At 54.3% G+C, this 22,016-nt stretch overlaps 4 protein-coding genes across 4 annotated transcripts; 1 reads left to right on the top strand and 3 right to left on the bottom strand.

The window, feature by feature from the left end:
• Window positions 1-118: 118 nt before the first annotated feature.
• Window positions 119-1,629, bottom strand: N0V96_007185 (uncharacterized protein; the record flags this gene model as incomplete). The annotated part of the gene is made up of 4 exons (XM_065757950.1): window positions 119-593; window positions 707-796; window positions 1,449-1,462; window positions 1,519-1,629. 4 exons carry the CDS (start codon window positions 1,627-1,629, stop codon window positions 119-121), a joined length of 690 nt encoding a protein of 229 aa, XP_065613473.1.
• A 5,510-nt stretch (window positions 1,630-7,139) lies between these two features.
• N0V96_007184 (uncharacterized protein) lies at window positions 7,140-12,826 on the bottom strand (the record flags this gene model as incomplete). The annotated part of the gene is made up of 2 exons (XM_053198150.2): window positions 7,140-10,741; window positions 10,798-12,826. 2 exons carry the CDS (start codon window positions 12,824-12,826, stop codon window positions 7,140-7,142), a joined length of 5,631 nt encoding a protein of 1,876 aa, XP_053044348.2.
• A 4,631-nt stretch (window positions 12,827-17,457) lies between these two features.
• On the top strand, window positions 17,458-18,531 carry N0V96_007183 (uncharacterized protein; the record flags this gene model as incomplete). Its single annotated transcript, XM_053198149.1, has 2 exons — window positions 17,458-18,210; window positions 18,277-18,531. 2 exons carry the CDS (start codon window positions 17,458-17,460, stop codon window positions 18,529-18,531), a joined length of 1,008 nt encoding a protein of 335 aa, XP_053044347.1.
• A 237-nt stretch (window positions 18,532-18,768) lies between these two features.
• GAL10 (UDP-glucose-4-epimerase) lies at window positions 18,769-20,146 on the bottom strand (the record flags this gene model as incomplete). Its single annotated transcript, XM_053198148.1, has 4 exons — window positions 18,769-19,172; window positions 19,222-19,672; window positions 19,735-19,969; window positions 20,118-20,146. 4 exons carry the CDS (start codon window positions 20,144-20,146, stop codon window positions 18,769-18,771), a joined length of 1,119 nt encoding a protein of 372 aa, XP_053044346.1.
• Between the last annotated feature and the right edge of the window lie 1,870 nt (window positions 20,147-22,016).

The raw sequence follows: 22,016 nt of genomic DNA, 5'->3' as shown, positions 1-22,016 counted from the left end.
CCCGCGGTGGATCTGCTCTTGACCAGAGAGGTCCGTGTGGATATTACTGTTTTCATTCCGAACAAGCTGGTGTTTGACCAATCTGCCATGAGCAAAGTCTGCAGTCATCTCACGCTCATTAACCAAACCGACCCTTCTGCCACCAACTTCCCTGAACCTCATCGCCGGCCTTGACCTCTGTGACCGTACTCTTGGCCTTTCTCAGCGGGTCAACCTGGTTCACAATGAACTCGTCCATATATCGTCCGCCCGCTCCTCCTCCTTGATTAACGTTCTCTTGCCGAAGACTCGCTTCGCTGCCGACCCGCGACCTACGATCCGGCTCCATCTCCATGTCGTCCTCGAGTTCCACGCTTTCGAGCCTCCGGACTTCTCTCGTGACCTCAACCTCCTTGGTGACGAAGATACCGGGGAATCGTTGCCGCAGTACCGGCCAGAATATCGGGACGCTACTGGCAACCATGGCCAGGTCGACTTCGACAGCGGATAGGACGATGCTGAGGGGACCGTACCACATAGGGTCTAATGTCGGGCGGGTGGCAGATCGGTGCTGGATAATGGAGTATACTCGGACGACTGAGACGCCGTTGACGCTGTAACTTGTGTTAGCGCTCTTGGGATCCTTGAGAGTGATCGTTCGCTGTAGCGGAGGATGGGGGACAAAACGCACGCAATGCCAATGACCAGCAGTGCAAGCAGTCTCAACTTCGACTTGAGCGACTGTTGGGGTCTGAAGTAGAGAGGAACCGGAATGGCGAGCACCAGAACGTCCAGAGCAAAGTTGACCGAAGAGTGGCTCTCATATGTTCCCGAGAATATATCAGAATTGAGCGAGCCGTACGCCCAGCGTGTGGCCGGGATGGTCCAGTTCCAATACGCTGCGACTGGCACGCAGGGAACCCATCCCAAAAACGAGTAGGCAGTGGCCCATAAGCTGACAAAGATGATCAGGTAGATGCAAAGCGATCGAAGAAAGGATGGTCGGTCGAAGATGCGGAGGTATTGAAAAAGGAGAGAGATTTTGATAAAGGCGGTCGACATTTGGTAAGATGCGTTTGCAACGTAGAAGGTCTAAGGCGAAGTGTTCTTGGTTAGCATGTCGACATCATGGGTGACTATCGGCCGGTTTATTTCGTACTCGGAGGTAGTTCTGGACTTCTGTCGCAGAAAGGGTATAGATATGTCTTCCCATCCCATATTTGGTAGCTATCGATCAGAAAATTAGTTTCACGTCGACGAGACGGGGGAATTTGATGAGGTCCTACCAACGCAAATTCCAACAGATCCAGTTGTTGTGGTCAACTATGTTGAATTGTTCATTTGAGACATTATTCGTCATTGAATGAGTATATAGAGGGTTACACACCAACGATAATATCACGAAGCAATCATCCCATCCTAATGACTGAACCAACTTGGCCCGCACATACATCCGGAATGCGACACACATCCATGAGAAGATCTAGGCAACGTCGTTAGTCACGTTGAAGAGATGTCTTCGAAGAACTAGGAGCTTACCGCGAAGGCGATGACCACGCCCAGAATAGTTGCAGGCTTGTTCACCAAGGGGGTTGGCTCGCCCGAGTTATCAGCCGTTCCATACAGCGCATGAATTGTTGCTCCGTCCATGGTGATCACCATGGACCCAGACCAGACATTAGCTTAGGTAGGTCGAGGTTGACGTAAAAGGGGGGCTAGACCACCAACTAGCCAAAGCCAAGTCAAGACGTCAAAACGGAAACGAATGAGATGTCACAATCGAAGCAAGCTCCATTCATGTCTCTCGAGGTTGTGGGAAGAAGAGGAAAAAGAAAGATAAACGCCGAGTCCCAAAAAAGAGATCGACTCTAGAACGATCTGACCTGTTCCACGGACGTGGTAATATATTCTGCTCACAGGAATGAGAAAACAGGCCTGGGCCATCGTTTCTTCGTCGTTCCCACTTTGACATATGCCGAATGCACAGATAAGACCGGGGAAGGCAAGGCGTAGACTTGGAAAAGGGTCCTGTCTCTCATGTTCCCTTTTACTCCACAGTCGAAACCATGCCCCCTTTTCCCACTACGCCAGGAAGATTGCAACAACAAAGGCTTGCACAACTGTTTTTGGTGGGCGAAGAAAGCTGGACAAGCATCATGTTCGCTCTGTGGCTCTCAAGCCCCGGCGGCCCACGATGCCGTGCTGATCTCTCTGTCTGGTCCTACTTGAAGGCGTCCGTGCGAATACAACCCCAACCCTCCCCCCTAGTTGGACTAGTTCCCACCAGGAGCGACGCTCGCAAACCGCCTCCTCGAGTGGTCCTCCCATGTCCCCGGTCGTCGTCCGAATGAGTCTTCAAGGGCCAGAGAAACAGTTGGCCCCGGCAGGCAGGTGGAGGCTGTAAGTCCCGGATCATTCCAAAATCCAGTCTTCACAATCTGCAGGAGCTTGGACAGCCACGTTGTCACCATTCCACACCTTTTCTTTTGCACCAAAGTTGCAGACTAGTTCCCCTTCTGGAGTACGATCAACCATGTGCAAGCATTGCATCCAGGTCCAGAAACCTGGTCTCACATGCAACTAAGACATGCAGAGCGCGCCTGCGAGGCGCCTAACCTCGAAACAGCGAGCCATGGCAAGACATCCCACGAGGCACGTCTTTCTCCCCAATGCGCCACGGATTTGCCGCCGGGAAAGAGAAGAATACTGGAGCCAAGCCTGTGATCGGTGACACGCACATCTACAACGTTGAAGCCTGGAAAGGAGAGAGTGGGAGGAAAGGAAAAAGAGGAGATTGCAACCCCACGATCTCAAGATTCCGCGTCGCTGAAGTGAGAGGCGATAACACCCCGGTTCCTTGCTCTGCGACGAGACCTTGAGTCAGTGTAGCGCACATCATTGGGGGCGACCCGTGTGTTTCAGCGAGTTTTTGCGCCGTAAACTTTCTTCTTTTCTGAACACTGACTGGCGATTAACAGAAAGAATTAAGAACTAAGATGCGCTTCGTGTGACGATTGTGACAACACCCCTTACTAAGGTATGCGACGAAGCCAAGATGCCATCGGGTCGTCCAAACTCGTCAATGAGGCAATAATGGTGTCCTGTCAAGCCAGGAAACTTCAAGTCGCATTGTTCAATGCATCCCACTCCTCACATCACTGTCCAGTCACCACGAGGTTGCGTTCGCATCGGCTACTATCCTGTCTGCTCGATCGCAGCGAGTCAAGTTCCCGAGACGGTTATAATTCTCGGTCTAAATGCCTTCAATAGTGGCAGAGAAATTCTGCCTCACTAGATTCATAAGCCACCATCAATGGCTTCACATGGCCTATAATTGCGCCGTCTTAAGACCGAAAGCAAGATCTGAGCCGGCTATCGCGGACGCATCCCAGGTCTTCCGGTTTGAAAAAGCAAGCCGCATCGCCGCACCATGCCGTGGTGTAGCGATTCAGATCATGACAAGTGACTTCCTCAGGTGATTGGCAGTTTCTAGTGAGGTGATATTGGGACACAGACCTTGATCCAAATCACCCACGTGGGCTCTGATGTTGGTTTCGCGTTGCAATGGGGGCGACGTGAATGAGGGGAAGATTTGCCGGTTGATACGGACGAGGTAGAATTCAAATTCCTGGAACTTTGAAGCTTTGGTGATCCTTCAATAATACTTGAACCTACGTGGTTGAGTTCCTATTCGATTTTTGAATGAAGCTATCGCCGTCGCCGGCTAACCTACAGATATGTCAACTAATTCTAGGTAAGTCGCAACGTATGAGAGCGAATTTTTGCCGGTAGGCGACAATACTTGATGAACTTGCAATGCCAGTCAGTGGCTACTCTTGTTGAAATGGAGCAATTGGATGGGGCTGAAGTGTGAGCTTCCACTGTCCTGATTGCTGCCGCAATCTCAAGACTTGGCGTGTTGGTCTCCGCCGTAAATCAGACCAATATCGAGATCCCCGGTGTGCTCGGACATCATTTGAATCAGATAATCAGACTCCTTGAAGTCCCTCAAAAGATGCATTATCCGAATCGCAGCGTGTCGTACCTAACATACTACGTAGTGAGCGTACCTATCTGGTGGTGACGACTACCTTACTTCACGAATCATTGCAGTATTGAGCCCATGTCATGTGCAAACTGGGCTTAAATTGGAGCAGTAATTCTCCGAGCGTCTGACTCAGGTCACAGTGGATAAAACTCTCCCTGACAGCTGTCAACGCAGGTTTGTCGCAAATTGCAATAAAAAAATTCCAGGTGCTTACGCCATATAGAGCACCGGGCCGGCGGGAAAAGAATCAGTCGTGTCTCTGATGACGAGATCGTGCCCGTGCCAAACGTTCACAAAAAAGACGAGGCGGCTAATTTGAGAGAACAAAACGACGAAACAAATTTGCCGAGCCCGCCAAGTGGGAAAGCCTGAACACAAAAACAGCATCAGCCCTCTGAAGGCTATCTAGTTTAAGTTTAAAAGCACGTTGTTACACGCGAACTGTGCCATCCAAACGAAGCTACGAGACTAAAGAGTCTAGCTTCTTTCAAAGTAGCTTTGGCGAGAAGAGGTCAACGGCAGGCAACTCTGTTGGATGTTCCAGCTTTATGCAACCCGAGCCGAATTATTTGCGGGAAGTGGGCGACATGGGCGATCATGGAACATGACAAGAATATCTTGGTGCCTCTCAAGAGGTGGGATTTCCCCTGGATACATATTGAAAACTCCCGTGGAATGGAGGATGGGGACGTCTAATCACTCCAAGCCTCCAAGGTACGGAGTATGGGTGCTGTATCAGTGGAGTTGGCGAAAAGTTGAGTAGTATACTAGTAGTATGCGCCCCTGCGTTGGCCAACTCCACTGCCTGGTGGGGATTGCCCAGCTGAAGATCGATGATGCGAGACATGAAAGGCGGAAAGTCTAGCTCAAGAGATCCTGACTTTTAACGAAACAACATGTCAGTCTCGGGCATCGAGCTAGCCAAGCTCTCTATCCGCAAAGTCTAGACGCACAGCGTGGCTCCGGACATCTCACCTCGAAACGTGAAATCGGGGCACCGGCTCCCACTGAGAAAACTCCCGATGAACTACGCGCCCGCAGCGGAAGCAAGGAATCGGGACCTTGAGCCGGTTTATCGGGAGCTGGGCCCCCGCGGATAGTGTCCGATGCGCCGTAGAGATTATGAGGGAGAGCCAGACTTTCACTGGATCAAAGATACTCAAAGCCTTGATTCCGAAGCCGTCTTTCGGATTGGACAGGGCCTCCTATTTTCTTTCCTCAGTACGGAGTACTGTGCGGTGCAACCTTTCCTTCTGAACTCAGTTGGGAGCTTTGACCGCGAGGGCTTCGAACCGCGAGGGCTTGGAATATTCTGCTCACCTCGTGGACCAGCAATCCTCCTTTTTTGACATTTCCCCCTCATTGACGTGGTAACCGCCACGAACCGTGAGTTCGTCTGTGGTTGTGATTGGGAACTCCAGGCCCAAGCTCCGTCTTCATATCGGAATCCTGACGTGATCATGAACATGGAGATTGAAGACCATGATCCCATGGATCATAGTCGACCCATCGAACCTATGCTCCCTACCTCCCTATCAACCATCAAGATACCTGCATAGGCTGCATTATTTCCTGTATCTCGACTCGGTGTTTCGGAAGCCACTACCCATTGCATACCGTCATCTTCGTACGCTCCATATTCATACAGGCACATACGTCCACAGTCATTGAATTAGCCAGTCAGAACAGTCGGAATGTCCAGCGTCACTCGGAAACCGGGAGGCAAGCCCACGAGTAAGTCACCACTCTCTTTTGCGCCCTGGTCCACGATCCAGAAAAAAGGGAGGCCCGAGCAAAGAGACCAGGTAGGGTACCATCCTCCCATGCAGCCTCTTGAATAAAATGTCCTAACAATGCCCCCATCCTACATCCTACAGTGACATCCGCAGCAACGCAACGGCGCAGCTTCCGTCCAGATACCGTGAGGTGATCGTCATGTCAACCGTCCCCGCCGCAGTGGCCGCACCAGAGACTGGAGTCTCCAAACCCGTGGTCAATGAATCGATGGTTCAACGGTCCTGGATCGATTCCCACTCCCGTCGCACGAAATAATGCAATCTTGAATCCACAACTCGTTGAAGAGGAAAAAAGAGTCCCATCTTTCTCCACTGAAAGGATCATCAAAGTCGCAGAATGCAAGACACTAGAATCCGCCCAGACTACAACCATGAGCCTTTTTAAACATTCTCCACGAGGCGAGTACAAAGGACGCGCGAGGTGAAGTCGCTGACTGGCTCCCTCCCACACATATTGACCCTACTGCGTGTCCCCCCCGATGCGTGTCACCGTGTCACGCCCCCCATCTCGCCAGCGACCCTGACAGAAAATCCGACGATCGGCGTTGAAGAAAGAAGCCAAGACCCGGGAGTTGTGATGGGGAGGATCCATATCGGATGGCACCCGACTCCGTTCTGTCTCGCGCCTCTGCCAGACTGCCACCGCCTCTGATCCAGAACCCCCTTCTTTGTCGAATCGTCGCTCCTCTTTCTGTTGCTGTGTTTGAATGCCCCCCCTGCCCAGTGTCTGGCCACCCCAGCTGACGTCTGCTCACCAAGCATCGGGAAATCACTCCATTCGTAGCAAAGGGGCCGAAAGAGGCAACAGGGTCGTGGAGGGGGGTCGGGACACAATTCGCAAGCTACGCACCTTTTGGGATGATTGCGAGTTTTGTCCACTCTGATTCCGTCTTAATCCAAGTTTAGCAGTATCACAGCCTCAAAGGTCAATTCTTCAACTCCAAGACATGGGGTCATGAGCCTGAAAATAGTATTTCCATTAATTCGCTTCAATGCGTTCAAATTCTCAAAATGAGTCCCAGGTTTGATCAAGAGAGAGCCCCGTTTGAATCCCACCTATGCGCCCATTCCGCCAACAAAGAGTGGGAAAACCATCAAACGCCTGTTCCTGTCCAACCCGTATCCCTCTCTAACTTTTTGTTTTTGCGGAAAGACCAGTTACGAGAAATATCGCAGTAATGTAGCAATCGCAGTTGTAAGTCGACATTGTGACTTAGCCCACCGACAAACACGCTCAACCCCCTCGCCCAAAACCTATGTCCTTGTCTCAAAGCCACAGGGCCAAGCTTCAAAGATCCATCCATCACCCCTCTCGATTAATCTCTAATCTCCCCAGTGATGTACCCAATCTGCCTCCTCCCATTAACCCCCGCGTTGGTAAGCTGGCTCGCAAGGTTGGTCTGCCCGTCAACAAGCCTCCTCTGCTCCGCCAACCTCGCCCGGAACCTCTCCTCCTGCTCCCGGTCCAGACGATCCACGTCCTCCCTCTCCGCGACGCGAATCGCGCTCAGCGTCTTGGCCTGGTCGACCTTCTCCGTCGCAATCTGCTTCTCCCACTCGAGCATCATGCTCTGCCTCGCCATCGTCAGGTCCGACTCGGCCAGCTCCACGGCCCGCGCCCGCGTGATGCTCGCCTCCGTCAGCGCGGCCTGGTGCTCCAGGTCCGCGCTGCGCTCGTTGCGCTTCCGCCGCATCTGGGCCGCGAAGTGGTCTTCCTCGATGCGCGCGCGCTCGTTGAGCGCCACCAGCTCGTCTTGCGCCACGCGCTGCCGTCTAGAATCCTCGAGTTCCGCCTGTGCGGACCAGATTTGCGCCTGCACCGTCGCCAACTCGCGGTTGCGTGCGATGGAGAGGACGTGGTCTTCCTGCTCGAGGTTGATGCGGTCGAGGCGGGCGCGGCGGGTGCGTTCTTGAGCTTCGACGTCCTCGGGCATGCCGACGGCGCCTTCGGGTTGTGGCCCCATGTTGGCGTAGTAGACGTCCTCGGCGCGGTTGGCGCGGAGGAGCTTGATAAGGGCGTCTTGCTGGTCTGATTTGGGGAGGACATGCATGACGTACATTGTAGGGGAGTAGGTCATCTTGCCGTCCGAGTAGTGGTTGAACTTTTTGTTGATGTACTTCCACATGCCCGCCTTGAGGAGTGTTCGACAGGTGACGAGGGGATCCCGGGACTCTAGAGCGAGGAGAAGAATTGACTTCCCTTCTGATCTCAAGGTTGTGTCGGAACCGGCCTCGATGAGGAAGTTGATGACCCTTTCCATGAGCTTTTGTCGTGCGGCAGTGAGTTCGCCACTATCCGCGCAATGCCGGGCAAGTTCTCCTAGTGCACTCCGGCCTCCATGAAGGGTACTTGGGAAATCGGGCTCGTGTCCGTATTGCACCAGGACCTGGCAGGCTGAGAGGTTCAGCTCACGGGCAGAGTTGTGAAGTGACCCGTCGTTGCGCGAGGCGCCGGCAGCCAGCAGGTTCGACATCATCTTGATGGCTGTGTCCCCTCCAACCTCGGTCGACAGCGTAAGTGGCGTGTTGCCCTTCACGTCGCACACGTCCACCTCTGCGCCTTCTAACAACAGCATTTTGACGACGTCAGGTCGGCGGTTCCGGATAGCCAGCATGAGCGGCGTGGATTGGGATATTTTCGACTCAAAATTGACCTTGGCGCCGGTCTCGATGAGCATCTGTACGATGCCACTGCTAACCTTCTTCTGCGGCTGTAGCAGCGCCCACATCATGAGCGTAATAGGCTCCTCATCAAGATCTTCCATCACCTTGCAAGGCATCATCTGGTCGTAGTAGTATCCGGCATCCAACAAGGCCTTGGTAATTCGGATGGAGCGCGGGTGCTGCTGCAGGGCAAGGAACATCAGGGGCAACGAGTCCGGCGGCATGTACATGACATCCAGCCTCGTCTCTCCGTCAGCGTATTCAGTAAACATTGCAATTAATTCCAGGGCGTCGTCTTCCGAGGCCGGATTGTCAAAGATACGGTAAAATGATCGGGATATGGATTCGGTGTTGGGCTTTTTCTCTAGTAGCCTCTTGACTAAGAAGGAGTTGCAGGCAGCGGCGGCTGATTGCAATAGCTTGCCGTCGGCGTAGTTGACGTCGACTTTGTGGTCGAGGAGGATGTCGACGAAGCCATTGGCGAGTGCTAGGCTATCGGGCTCGCTCTCGGTCAATGGTAGATCGACAACCTGGGTGAGAACAGAGCTGAGACCGTCGCCGTGGGCTCCCTTTTTCAGGAAGCTGTGTAGGATGGTGAAGCCAGCCTCCGAGAACCAAGCGTCCGTGTTCTCCCTCGTGAACCCTTCTCTAATGGCGAGGTTGAGGTCCGCCGACAAGATTTTGGACTCAAGCATGAAGGCAAGTGGCTTCACCAAGGCTCTCCTCGTCGCATCGACCAGCGTCTGGCAGTCGTTGGCGATCGGCGAGGCACCATATCGAAGGAGAGACCGGATGATCTTGAGATCGAGCTCCTCTTCGTTAATCGCGTTGTTCAGTACTACGTGTAAGTCGTCGGAAACAGGCAAACCGGCTCGGAATAGCATATCGATCGCGGCGGCACGGGGTTCGCGGCTAAGTTTCCAAGCAGCCCTCAGCGCCCTATTAAGCGTGGCATGCGAGGGCTTGTGTTGCTTCCTTTTGTTAGACCCCTTTAACGAAGCGTGGGATTTGGCGGAGGCAATGGATCTCAACGAGGCGCTCGATGGTTTACTCACTAGCCGCGTCCCGAGTTCGACCAAGCCTAGCATCATTTTCAGACTGCTTAGGTAGGCACTCCTCGTGGCCGCCCAGATGGCCTCGCCCTTGTTGTAGTTCGGGTCCGCGCCGGCTTCCAGTAGGATCTTGACCAGGTCATCGCCTTCTTCGCCGAATCGGACAGCGGATGCGAGCTGCGCGTCGAGTGCTTCACCTTCTACTCCGTGGATGAGGAGAGGCTCGAGGATGGCGGCCCGCGTCTTGAGGTTGCCGACTTCGGTGGCGGCTTGGAAGCCCCTTTCGATGGTCGATCGCTTGGGTGTGGTGGTGCCGCTGAGCAGCATATTGAGAACATCGGCGGCGCCCGAGCGACAAGCCTCAACGATGGCATCCTCGTCAATCTGCGCCCCATGGCTGACGAGGAGATTACCCAAGACGAGGTCACCGTCCGCCGCTGCCGCAAGTAAGGCATCCGAAAGTACAGAGCCCGAAGCGCCATGCTGCAACAACACCTCGCATATCGCCGCCCTTGCTTCTCGATTCGATAGAAGAGCAGCCTCGGCAAAGGCATCATTGAGTACAGGGAGAGGGTGCTTCTGAGCTAAAACGAGTTGGACGATATCGGGACGTTCCTTCTTGACTGCTGAAACCAGGGCCTCTCCGTCGCTCGTGTTGGCCTTGGAAGAAAGGGTTCGGAGCAACGGTATGTCGTTCGTGTACGTGTTGATAGCGAATCCGAGAGCCCTGTTCACCTCGGCACTCGGCGCGCCCGCGTCCAGCAGCTTCTGGGAGAAATCGAGACGATCCATCGGGTCGGCGATTCTCAGAGCGTGGGGTAAGGCCGATGCGAGCGACGCTGGGTTCGGGCGAGCCGCGAAGAGAAGATCTGTGATTTGCGTGTCGCTTGCGGCTACGGCATGGCAAAGAGCGGCGGCGTTGTGAGAGTTGACATCGGCACCGGCGCTGAGGAGGACTTTGACGATGGAGAGTTGTCGGTGCTCGGGGAGGGTCTGGAGCAAAGCGTGGACCTCCTTCACGAGAACGTCGTTGAAGGGAGCCTTGTCTTTTGTCTTTTGCAAGAGAATCTCGAGCTTGGCAGCCTTGGTATCTGAGAAGATTAGTTGCCCAAACTCGCTGACGGCTCTGCTGACTGTTGCGTGCGAAGGTTTGCCGTGCATGAGCAGCGTCTCGAGAACTGGCGGATCATGGCTGTGGATTGCTTTCACGAAGAATTAGTGATTTCTTTCTACTCTTTCTGAGTTGACGACCACTTACCGGAGACCATGGCAATGCCGTTGTCAACATTGACATCGGCATGGCCCTGCACCAATAATAGTTGCAGAAGCTTCAGATCAGCTGGACGATAGTTCAACGCATTGAGCATTGCCTGTGAGACCTTGACCGGGTCCAAGTCCGGGACCGACGTCAAAAGCAGCGTTGCCATGTCCAGCCTCGCCTTAGCATCCTGAGTCGTAATGATCCTAGGCAATACGCCAGCGGCAGTGTGAGGTGTCACATTCTTCTTGAGCAGCGCATTGAGTAGTCTCACGTCCTTTTGCGACACAGCAGCTACCAAAGCTGAACCCTCGTTGGTGTTGATGTCGGTGTTATACTTGAGAAACAGCTCGATTAGGTCTTCGTCGCGATGTGGTGGCTCCTCATCAATGGCTTCTTGTAACGCGTCGTGAACAATGGGCCCAGCGAGACCGCTCGTGAGGAAACATTCCACCATGCGATACCTGTTCTTCCGTGATAATGTCTTGGTGAGAGGGAAGATCTGGGCTAATGTGTCGCTTGATGGTTTGCTCATGAGTAGCTCCTTGGCCATCGCCGCATCACTCCTCATGACTGCAATCTGCAGGGCCAAACCACCCTTATGGTCGACGGATGCGGTTTGGTGGCGGTCATACACCATTGATCTCGGTCCTTTCTTCACATCATGTTCGGCGATGGGACGTCCTCCGGGGAAGACGGCGGTGAGAAGTAGCTTAGCTGAATCAACATCGCCTGCCTCCGCCGCCTCGATGAGCATGTCGTGCAGCGCAGTTCCGTTTGCCCCTCTCCGCAACAGCAAATCCAACAATAACCGGCGGCTCTCTACACCCATGTTCTTCGGTATGAGTTCGACGCACTCGGAGGCATGTGTTGCGCTTAGTTCCGCATTGCCGCTGAGGATGATGTGCGCCACGTCTACCCGTCCGTTCTGAACGGCTTTCCGTATGGCCATTGCGTCCTGATACTCTATTGAGACACCGTACTTGACCAGAAGACTGACCATGTCTTGGAATTCTGCTGCTGCGGCGTGGATGAGAGCCATGGCGGGTGCATCGCCGTCTGTGCCGGCGCATAGTAGTAGCTCGGCAACTGCAAGCTTGTCTCTTGGGTTCATCGACGGGTGATCCAGCAAATTTGAGAAAGCCTCGTCCAGTCCCGGGCGCTTCGGCGGATGGTTTCCCATGAGAATCGCAAGAGCAATGTCGTGACGTCCCTGACTGATTGCAACTTTGAGCGCTTCCGCTTGATTATAGTCGCCGTCGGCATTGGATCGACTCAGTTGAAGCACGGTTTCCAAACACCCTGCCTTGGTCGCGTCCACCATACACTGCGAGAGCCACGAAGTCGGTGGCCGGCCCTCTGAACGGAGAACGATCCCCACCAAATCCGCCTGTCCGCCCGCCGCGCAGGCCTGGCGGAACGACTCCTGAGCCTCGGGGCTATGCGCCACCCCGGCGCCGTAGCGGAGAAGAAGCTCGACGACCTCTACGTTTTCAGACTGCATGGCGACCGGTAATGAGGCGTCCAGGGCAAATGTGTCGGCGTGCGGTAGCAGGACCTGAATCATGTCGATCTGGCCATTGTGCACGGCGTGCTGCAACAACTTACTCCGCTCACCGAAGCTGTCGAGACTTTTCCGGCGAGGTAGGATACTCGTCTTTGCCTTTTGCGCCATGTTGACGTCGCCGCCGGATGAGACGAGCTGTGTGATGAGAGCCTCCGCCACACCGGGCGATCCGCGGTCGGCGACATGCTTGTCGAGGGTGTCAAAGACGACCTTGTAGTCCCACGACTTCTTCTTCCCCGTGAAGGCGCGCCGCAGGTTAGTGGTGGACTCTGTGCGGCCGTGTGACATTTGCTTGCGCTTGAGCAGCTCCTCGGCCTTGAAGTCGTCCTCCGGGGTCCGGAAGCTGGGGGGGCTGGAAGGCCGCGTCAGGGGCGTCGGTGACGGCGGGGGCTCGAGACCCCATTCCTCCGCAAACTGGATGATCCGCCGCTGGCGGTCATCCTCAGTCGGCGGAGTCGGCATCGGGGGTGAGCCGGGGGGAGAAGATAGGAATGGAGACAGTTTGGCGATGTGTTATACGGCGGTGACCTGGCCGTATGATGCGAGTGAAAGGGGGAGGGGGAGGAAAGGAAAAGGGAAGGAATGAGAAAGAGCTGTGAGCGGATAGCTCTCGTGAGGGTGAGGTTGAATGAGGCGGAGTGCTACGTGAGATGAGCTGAGAGAAGAGAGAGATGAGAGAGACGTGCGGCGCAAAGTTTCGTTTTCGTCTGAAAATGATGTTGCACGCTCAACGGCAGAGGGACGGCGGAAAAGACGGCCTATGGCCCGGTAGCAGTGTTGGGCGGAATAGCATGAACGAAGGAGGTGAGAACAAGCATCCAGGATCGATGGTAGGCTGACATAAAGAAAATACAAAGTATGGAGGTAGTGGCGATTGGTGGTGGTGGAAGAAGAGACGTTGGATGAATGGACGGATCGTTCGTTTGGGGGGCTTGGGAGGCTTCTGTCTGGGGTTCGCGGATGTTCGGCTTAGAACGACTCGTATCGTATCAGCTCTGCCCTCAACCGCTTAGGAAGAGGCCAGACGGGAGATGGCAGACACGGGTTGACCGTGGAGCTGAACTCAAAAAAGAGGATGAGGGAGAGAAAAGTAGAATGATGCAAGCCGGGTTGAGGCAGAGCGCACAGTTCTCCGACGGCCAGCCGCAGCAAACAGCAGCAACCAGTAACACGATCCGTAGCCCGTGTCCTTCTGCAGAGGCGTTGACGACGCGGGTGTGGTGACCTTGGGACTGTCCAGATAGAAACTCGAGGCGAAGCACACCACACGAAAGATGTCGGCGAAGAAAGATCGAAGGTCCAACGGGCAGAGAGCAAAGAGCAGGGGTCGCGGGTTGAGTTGAGTTGAGGTATCCCGAGGTCCTAAGCCTTGTGGCGACAATGCGTCGCGTTTCAGCAGGGTGGAGTTCAAGTTTTTCGTCTGTTCGTCCTTTTCTCTCTTTTTTCTCTTGGAGACCTGCTGGGAGACTTGTCCACTTTGGAGGCTGGTCCCCTAGTCTTTTCCAGATACGAGTGTCACAATAGAAGAACGGTCAGGGTGGCCGGGACCTTTTAGGAGTTGGGGCTCGGGACACAAGCGTGACAAGCGTATCCGTAGGCTAGGCGGTTAGCGGACAGGTCGAAGGAAGGGTGTGGCTGGGGGTTTATGAGGTTGGACGATGGCGGGCCCCTTGAAGCTTCACCAAGGTACAGTGACGTCGATCAGGTTGATGAATGAGACCGTCGGCCTTTTTTCTTGGACGAAGTCGTGATGAAGCTCCGGACTGGCAATGATTAAAGGGGATATCGCAGTTGACTGAAGCTTGGATAGCTGGGGGTATCCCCCCTGAGAGTGGATATGGTTGACAATCAGAGGCAATGAAGAAAATGGAGATTCAACAGCAGCAGGGGCATAGCAAGATGATCAACGGCAAGAAAAAGTTCAAGTATGGATAGTCATCCGCTCAAAGCCAGTTATGCAAACAAGCCTCAAAAGACCGGCCATTCCTCGTTTAAGCTTGTTGAGTGACCCGGGGGGACAGCTGCCGCTTGCGCCGGCACGTGTGAGTGGTGAGAATAAATGGGCTTGGTGAGCAGTCAACGCGAACGTGGCAGGGCATACGCGGACACGTCGACGATCCCTGGGCCGCTGAAGGTCCCGTACGAAGCGTGGAGGCGTATGGGGTGGAGAGGTTAGAGAAGCAGGTGAAGGCGGAGGAGACGGCACAGAAGTGGAGAAGATGAAGGAGTCGAGCTACGGAGGAGGGGACCGAAGGGTCCGTTGGAGTACCCGAATGTCTTCGAAACCTCAACTTGAATCTCGCGTCCTAGGCCAAGCCTTGGGCCAAGAGTTGCCTAGACTTTAGAGAGAAGATAGTCACTCATACAGACCATGCTGGCCAGGTCTCATGTTTTTTCATTGACTGCTGTCGCAGACAGCAACTCAATGGTTGCCCCATCGAAAAGTAGCATGTGCTTTTTGCTGAATCTTTCTCGGGGCCGAGGGCAGAAAGACTCCAAAGCCAAGGAATGCATGGTCACCAAGTGGCTCTTCGTTTGACCCGAGTAAGGTATCCATACAGGTAGTCTGAGAAAGCCACCCAAGAGCCTATGCTCCAAGATTCTGGGGCAAGATGAACCGGTCCCCGAATGTTTGAAGGACGAGAAGGGAGAACACAGGCGCCGCAACAACCCCTGACCCCTGACAGAATGGTCATCCTTCCCTAGGGGGAAAAGAGGCACGGAGCATCCTGAACGGACAGACGAGTGAGTACCGTAGGTTATGGACAGTACGGAGTAGGTATCCGTAGATGACCTTGCAAACTGCCTTGCCGTTCCGACCACCTGGCTGTGCGTTCCCGCTTGGGGTTTACTGTGTACTCGACTACTTCTACTGTGTGGCGTTCGACGCATCAGCCCACGCGCAATAGAAGGCTAAGAAAGTTCTTCTGCCGCCCTTCTCTTACGTGGCGTGCATGGCCGAAGGATGGCACACACACACAATGCCCGCAGCTCATTCGTCTCACCGAAACATTCCACCGTAGAAACAGATGCACGCTACTACACTGCTGTACGGTACCTTGGCAGTTAGACCAAGGTACACACAGAGGCCAAGCCGGGCTGAGCCTCATTGAAGACGCCATCGATTGCGTCCAAGATGTTCCCTTTTTGACGCGTCCCAAGATCAATTGGTGAAAGGAAAATGTAACCCACACGTTGGGAAAGATGCGGTGACAGGTTTGATATAGCCACCCGCAGTATGCTAAGAGGAAGCCAAGTGATCGAGACCAGGACTGATGTATAGAATGGATGAGATCATTAAGAAGGGTGGAAGGGTACCGACAAGTCTGAAAAGGTCACATCTAGAATGTCACCGCGGGAAGAAGAAATGAACCCCAGACAAAATCGATTGGCGATCATCCGGGTGCCCCGACGCATTGCTGTCTGCACTCAATCCGAGTCTTGGCAACTGACTAGCTTCACAGATTCCCCGACTTTGGGAGGGAACATGCTGGTTCACGTCTTGATACTTGACGACACTGAATGATCCAGCAACTCAATTCTTCCCCATAATGTATCCGCACTACCAAAGCCCCAGGTTGGACTGCATCAACCCAAACACCATGAACGAGTGACGGTGAGTAATGCCGCGATTACCGACCCAACAGTGGTGGCGTATCGACCAGATCCAGGCTCCTGTCATCTCTGCTCCAGAGACTAACTGGCGCCACCGCTGCCCGCCCTACCGCCACGACCAGTGGTTCATGCCAAGGGTGTTGAGGCGACGCTCAATTCCATCATCAGACTTTCAAGGTTTGCAATGCCATGCCGTGTTGGAAGCGCCCGAGCACCACTTTGGTGTCAGGTGGGTGACCAAATGGTTTAATCCCTAATTACTTTGCGATCTTGCCTCTACTTCTATTCGCTTTGCTGGAGGTAGTTTTCGTGATACTAGACGCATACTTTGCAAGAGACGTCAACTTTAATAAGTGTAATAAGGGGATAGTAATCCCTGTAGTTATGGAAAAGGTGATAGTCTGTTAGGTATGCATTGGCCGGCAACACAATTTTTCATCCATCACAGTGTATAGCAAGTCTTCAGTTCAACTCACAGTGCCTCCCGAGTTCCCTTCTCTATTGCATACTCGGGCTTCAGTATTTGGGTGGTGGCCCTTTCTCCTTCACACTCAATGCCAGCTTTCTAACTTTCGCACTGATTTCGAGCAAAAAAATCTCGCTCTCTCAGTCCATGGCGATAGTTCCCCTATCCAATTGACCATTGAACGCACCAAGACCCGATCATTTGAGACGACAAAGCAGTGATTATGATGATCACATTGCTTGACCTGCGAATGACATATCAAAATTTTGAAGCTTGGAGCATCCGCAAGCAATGAATGGGCATATGATGTGAAGCCCTCCCTCTCTCAATCTTACTCTTAGCCTCCATAGTCCTCTTTTCATACTCACCCTCACTCTCATACTCACTTTCATTCTCACCCGTACACGACCGGCAAAGAACTCACCCGCCTCACAATGAGGACTCCCGCTCATCGGAAAGCCGACCCCTCTCTCACCCGTCACCCGAACGCAGCCCCGCCTCCGGCCCCCCGCCCGCCCCTCATTGCCGACCTGAGAAGGTAAAGAACCCCGCCATCGTCTCTCAGAGCTCATAGCTCATAGCTCCCCGCGCGCGCGTATAGCTAAAGCATTTCTAATCACGTCTTATGAGAAAGAAAGCCCCCCTCCTCCCCTCACTTCATCGGAACGCTGACTAAACCATAATTGTGACCTCAAGCGTAATCGGAAGCTATTCCAATACCTACTGCGTAACCGCCCCTCCATCGTCCCATAGGTTCCAGACCGAATAAGAAAAAGAAATTGAGACCTCTCTCCTCCCATCGCAAATGTCCCAATTCCTCATCTCGCGACCCTCCACATCCATTCGCATCCTGACCAGAAGCTCCAAACTCACATCCACCCTCATCACCAACACCAAATCCACGGCAACCCTCCCATCACAACCCTTCCTCAAACAAACTCACCACCAAACCCGCACCTTCATCCCATCACCAACCCACCAAACCTCTCTCTCCCCAGCCCCGCACTTCACAATGGCCTCCTCCTCCTCCCTCCCCCAAACAATGAACGGCATTCAAATCCCCCGCACAGGCGGCACAGAAGTCCTAAGCCACCACACCGACCTGCCCCTGCCACAGCTCGCCGAGAACCAGGTCCTCGTCCGCAACGAATACGCAGGCATAAACTACATCGACACCTACTTCCGCACCGGCCTCTACAAAGCGCCCCTCCCCATCACCCCCGGCCGCGAAGGCGCCGGCACCGTCGTCAAGTCCCACCCCTCCGTCGCGGCGGGCCAGTTCAAAGAGGGCGATCGCGTGGTCTACATGGGTCCCTTTGGATCCTACTCGGGCTACTCCGCCGTCAACGCCTCCCAGCTCCTCCACATCCCCGATGCGCTGCCCACGGATAAAGCCGCCGCCGCTCTCCTGCAAGGTCTCACGGCTTGGACGTTCATCCGCGAGGCGGGCGAGGTGAAGGAAGGGGATTGGGTCCTCGTCCACGCTGCCGCCGGCGGCGTCGGGCTGCAGCTCGTGCAGATGCTCCGGGCCGTGGGCGCCAAGGTAATCGGCACGACGAGCAGCGACGAAAAGTGCGCGCTGGCCAAGAAGAATGGCGCAGAGTACATTGTCAACTCGCGCTCGCAGGATCTCGTGGAGGAGGTGAAGAAGATTACGGGCGGGCACGGCGTGGATGTCATCTTTGACGGTGTCGGGAAGGCTACGTTTGATAGCGATATCGAGATGGCGGCGCGCAAGGGGAGATTGGTCGTCTTTGGCAACGCGGTAAGCTCTACCTCACAAGAATGCAGAAATGGGTCTCCAGGAGCATCACTAACATGTTTTCTTTAGTCGGGAGCTGTTCCTCCATTTGATATCCTCAAGCTGGGTCCCAAGAACTTGAAGGTCATGCGGCCCATTGTCAACGGCTACACCGCGACCAGGGAGGAGCTGGAAAAGTACAGCACGGAGCTCTTTGACATGATTACGTCGGGCAAGGTGGAGGTGGCCATCCACAAGGCGTACCCGCTCAAGAACGTCAAGCAGGCCCACGAGGATCTTGAGAGCCGCAACACGACGGGAAAGCTCATCCTCAAGGTGGATTGACTAAAAGCACTTCTATGATATTGATGAAAGCGGGCCAAACAGAGACGCTGCAAGGGAGGGGTATCTTGAACTTTTTTTCTTTTTTTTTAATTAAATTCTCTCTCTATGGCGGACGTCGTATCATGGCTCTCGCTGCGGATAGCACTAATTCTATCATCATCTATGATAAGCAACCAAACTTTCTTATTTTCTCAAGATGTGGCTGATGCACCGATACATATTCGTCCCTCTTTTTGCTTAGCCGCTTGTGGGCTTGGCGTTGGCAAGGAGCTCAGGGGGAGGGTCCTGGCGATAACCCTTGGGGTTGTTGCTGACCCAGCGCCAGAGATCCTCGCAAGCCTTCTCCAGTGTCTCCTCAGTCTTCCAGTTGAGCTCCTTGTTGGCCAGGGATGGGTTGGCAGTAAGATCGAGAACATCGCCCTGGCGTCTGGGGACAACATCGTAGGGCAGATCGCGGCCGACAACATGGCTGAAAGCCTTGATCATCTCAAAGACGGTGCTGCCACGGCCGGAACCGAGGTTCCAGGCCTTAACACCAGGCTTGTTCTCGCGGAGGTAGTTGAGGGCGCTCAAGTGGCCCTTGGCCAAATCGACAACGTGGATGTAGTCGCGGATGGCGGTACCGTCTCTCGAGGCGTAGTCTATTTATAATCAGCGAGACTTCTCTACTGTTTAGTTATATGTACTTACCATCACCAAAGACGAGGAGCTTGTCGCGGTCACCCGTAGCGACCTTGCCGAGCAGAGGCAGCAGGTTGTAGGGGACGCCCTGAGGGTCCTCACCCATGAGGCCAGAGGGGTGGGCGCCACATGGGTTGAAGTATCTCAAAAGAGCACCGTTAAACTGCTCGTAGGACTTGCCAGCCTTCTTCAGCTTGTTGCGCTCGGCGTTGATGTGATCAGTAATGACCTGCTCGACAAAGGCCTTGGTGTGGCCGTAGGTGTTGGTGGGGCCAATTGGGCAGTGCTCGGGAATGGGAATCATGTTCTCGAAACGGGTGGCATCGCCGTAGACGGTCGCCGAAGAAGAGAAGACAATGTTGGGAACATCGTTATCCGTCATGGCCTGGAGCAGGGAGACAGTGCCGGCAACGTTGACGCGGTAGTACTCGAGAGGGATCTCGCCAGACTCGCCGACAGCCTGTAATCAATGCTGTTAGTTTTCCGTGGTGGGAGGCATTGCAAAGGAGGAAAAGAGCTGACCTTGAGCGCGGCGAAGTGAATGACACTATCAATCTCGGGGTGCTTCTTGAAAACCTCATCGAGGCCGGCCTTGTCGGTGACATCGACCTGGTAGAAGTGGGGTCGCTTGCCACTCAGCAGCTCGATGCGGTCGACGGCAACCTTGGAGGAGTTGTACAAGCTGTCGACAATGACCACATCGTAGCCGTTCTGGAGAAGGGTGAGGGAGGTGAAGGAGCCAATGTATCCGGTACCACTGCAAGCCACGAAATGGAGCGGTTAGCCTCTATGCTCTATTCAGACTTGCGCCAACGAACAACGCCACGGCGGCGGGTTTCAACGGTGCCACAGGCAATTGAATTGCCATAGACTTGTTAGTCAGATGGGAAGAGGTGGTAGCTCACCCGGTAACCAAGACAGTTCCAATGGCCATCGTGAAGAAATTTGCGGGCGTCGATCGCAACTAGATGCGGTGAGGGGTAATTTGGAGGTGGAGGGGGGATAGTAGGTTGACGAAGGGTAGTAAGAGATGCGCGGTCCGTCGGGGTATCAAGTCGTTAGGGTGTGAAGGAGAGCGCAAGTCTGTCGTGAGTTTGAATTTGGAGGAATGACGAAAGAGAATGGTTGTGAAGGATTGCGGGAGGAGGCGAGAGATATATCTGGCGGTTGACGTGAGGGGTGGGAATAATAAGGCGACGGTCGCAATAAGGAAAAAGTAAACGGGGTCGTCTGTCTGTAACGTCCAGGCCGAGTGATGATGTGGGAGAGAAATTGGCTCGGCCATGAGTGCCACCGTTCGCGCGCCCACGCCCATGCCCACACCCACGTCTACCGGTACGCCCACCATGCCCACCAGCGAGACCAAGCATTTGGTTGAGTGCGTGCTGCCAATCCCAGAATGTGTTATTGCTGCGTGCTTTCGCAGTAGCGAATTTGGGGCCATTTGGGGCCACCTCAATGTTCCATTTGCAACGGCCAATCTGGCGTGCCAAATTGGAGGCGATGGCGGGGTCTTGCAGGCGGGGGTGGCACCAATCTCAGGCTTTGTGGCTGGCTGCGGAGCCGAGTAATTTCATCCTCGATGCTCTAACGGCGCAATTGTTGGCACGCTGAAACTTGCAACGACCGGGGATCGCGGTGCCGTGGAGACTGATCTTCGTGACGGTGGACGGGCCGACAAGGTCCCTAATGGTTGATCAGGTTGACTGCTTTTCCTTCAGTGTCACCATGTCACTGGCCTGTGAATCTTGCCTTCTAAGACAGATTCCGTGAATACGATCAGGTATCCGTAGACTGACGAACTGCCACGACCTGGGAGTCAAGAGAGAGAGAGATCGGATGACGGATCAAGAGGTGGATGGTCTGGTGGGGTGTGTCCCCGGCGCATGCTCCCCGTATCCGTACTGTTTAACCCTTCCCGGATGTCTCTTTGCTGTTTGTTGGAGCGGCTGAATGGTTGACCGGCCTAGCCTCGCCGAGTAGGTACTTTACTGCCCGAGTTCTCCATATGCGCATTTGCAAGATCCAGTCTGGCACTGCAGTCTTGCCATTTTGTTCGGTTGTTCGCCCGAAAGAACGAGGGTGAGGGGCCGGCGGGTTCCCGTGTTTGTGAATGGCAGCGGAATCCAGGTCAGGTCTGGGCCTAGGTGCCTAGGCACATTGCCTTAGCGCAGACGAGACGGATACCATGGCTCAGGGTTAGTCAATGCCTGTTTGCCGTGCTGCCTGGCGCAGGTCTTGCATTCGGTACAAGCTCTCTGCATATCGTCGACGTTTTGCGCGATATTTCAATGGCAAGGACGTAGGAGTATGGTGGGAAAAGCACGTGTTGGGAATCGCATGTCGATGAATCTCTCCAGGATGAACCAGCAATTCGAGGTGGAGTCGCAAAGGTTGTGAGGTGGGCAGGGCGTGGAGCAATCGGTGACGTACTGCGTGGTCTGGATGAATGAGGTGTTCAAGCCTCAGGTTGAGTACCTTACCTAAGGTAGCTGACCTTATCGGGGGGCTATCTTATCCTATCAAGACGGGAGGGTTATCATTATCTTATCATCACGTGGTCGCAAACTTCGACGGCTCAAAAGACACCAAGGTCCTCGCTTATGTAAGATCTCAGACTTGGGCGGCGCGTACCTATGCAGTGGGCCGACCACCGTTGCGGGGACCTGAGGACCACAGCGCGTGCAACGGACACGCTGCAAGGGTCTGAGCTTTCTCTGTCTTTGCGCCCGACCCCCCCCGGTTGCTGGCTGGGCGGTTGGCGGTGGGCGGCTGTCCGTCGCGAAAACATTCCCTTGTCCCAT

Source organism: Colletotrichum fioriniae (assembly GCF_027942845.1).
Source record: "Colletotrichum fioriniae strain IMI 355084 chromosome Unknown scaffold_8, whole genome shotgun sequence".
Taxonomy (NCBI): Eukaryota; Fungi; Ascomycota; class Sordariomycetes; order Glomerellales; family Glomerellaceae; genus Colletotrichum; species Colletotrichum fioriniae.
This window is presented reverse-complemented; position numbering and strand designations above follow the sequence as displayed.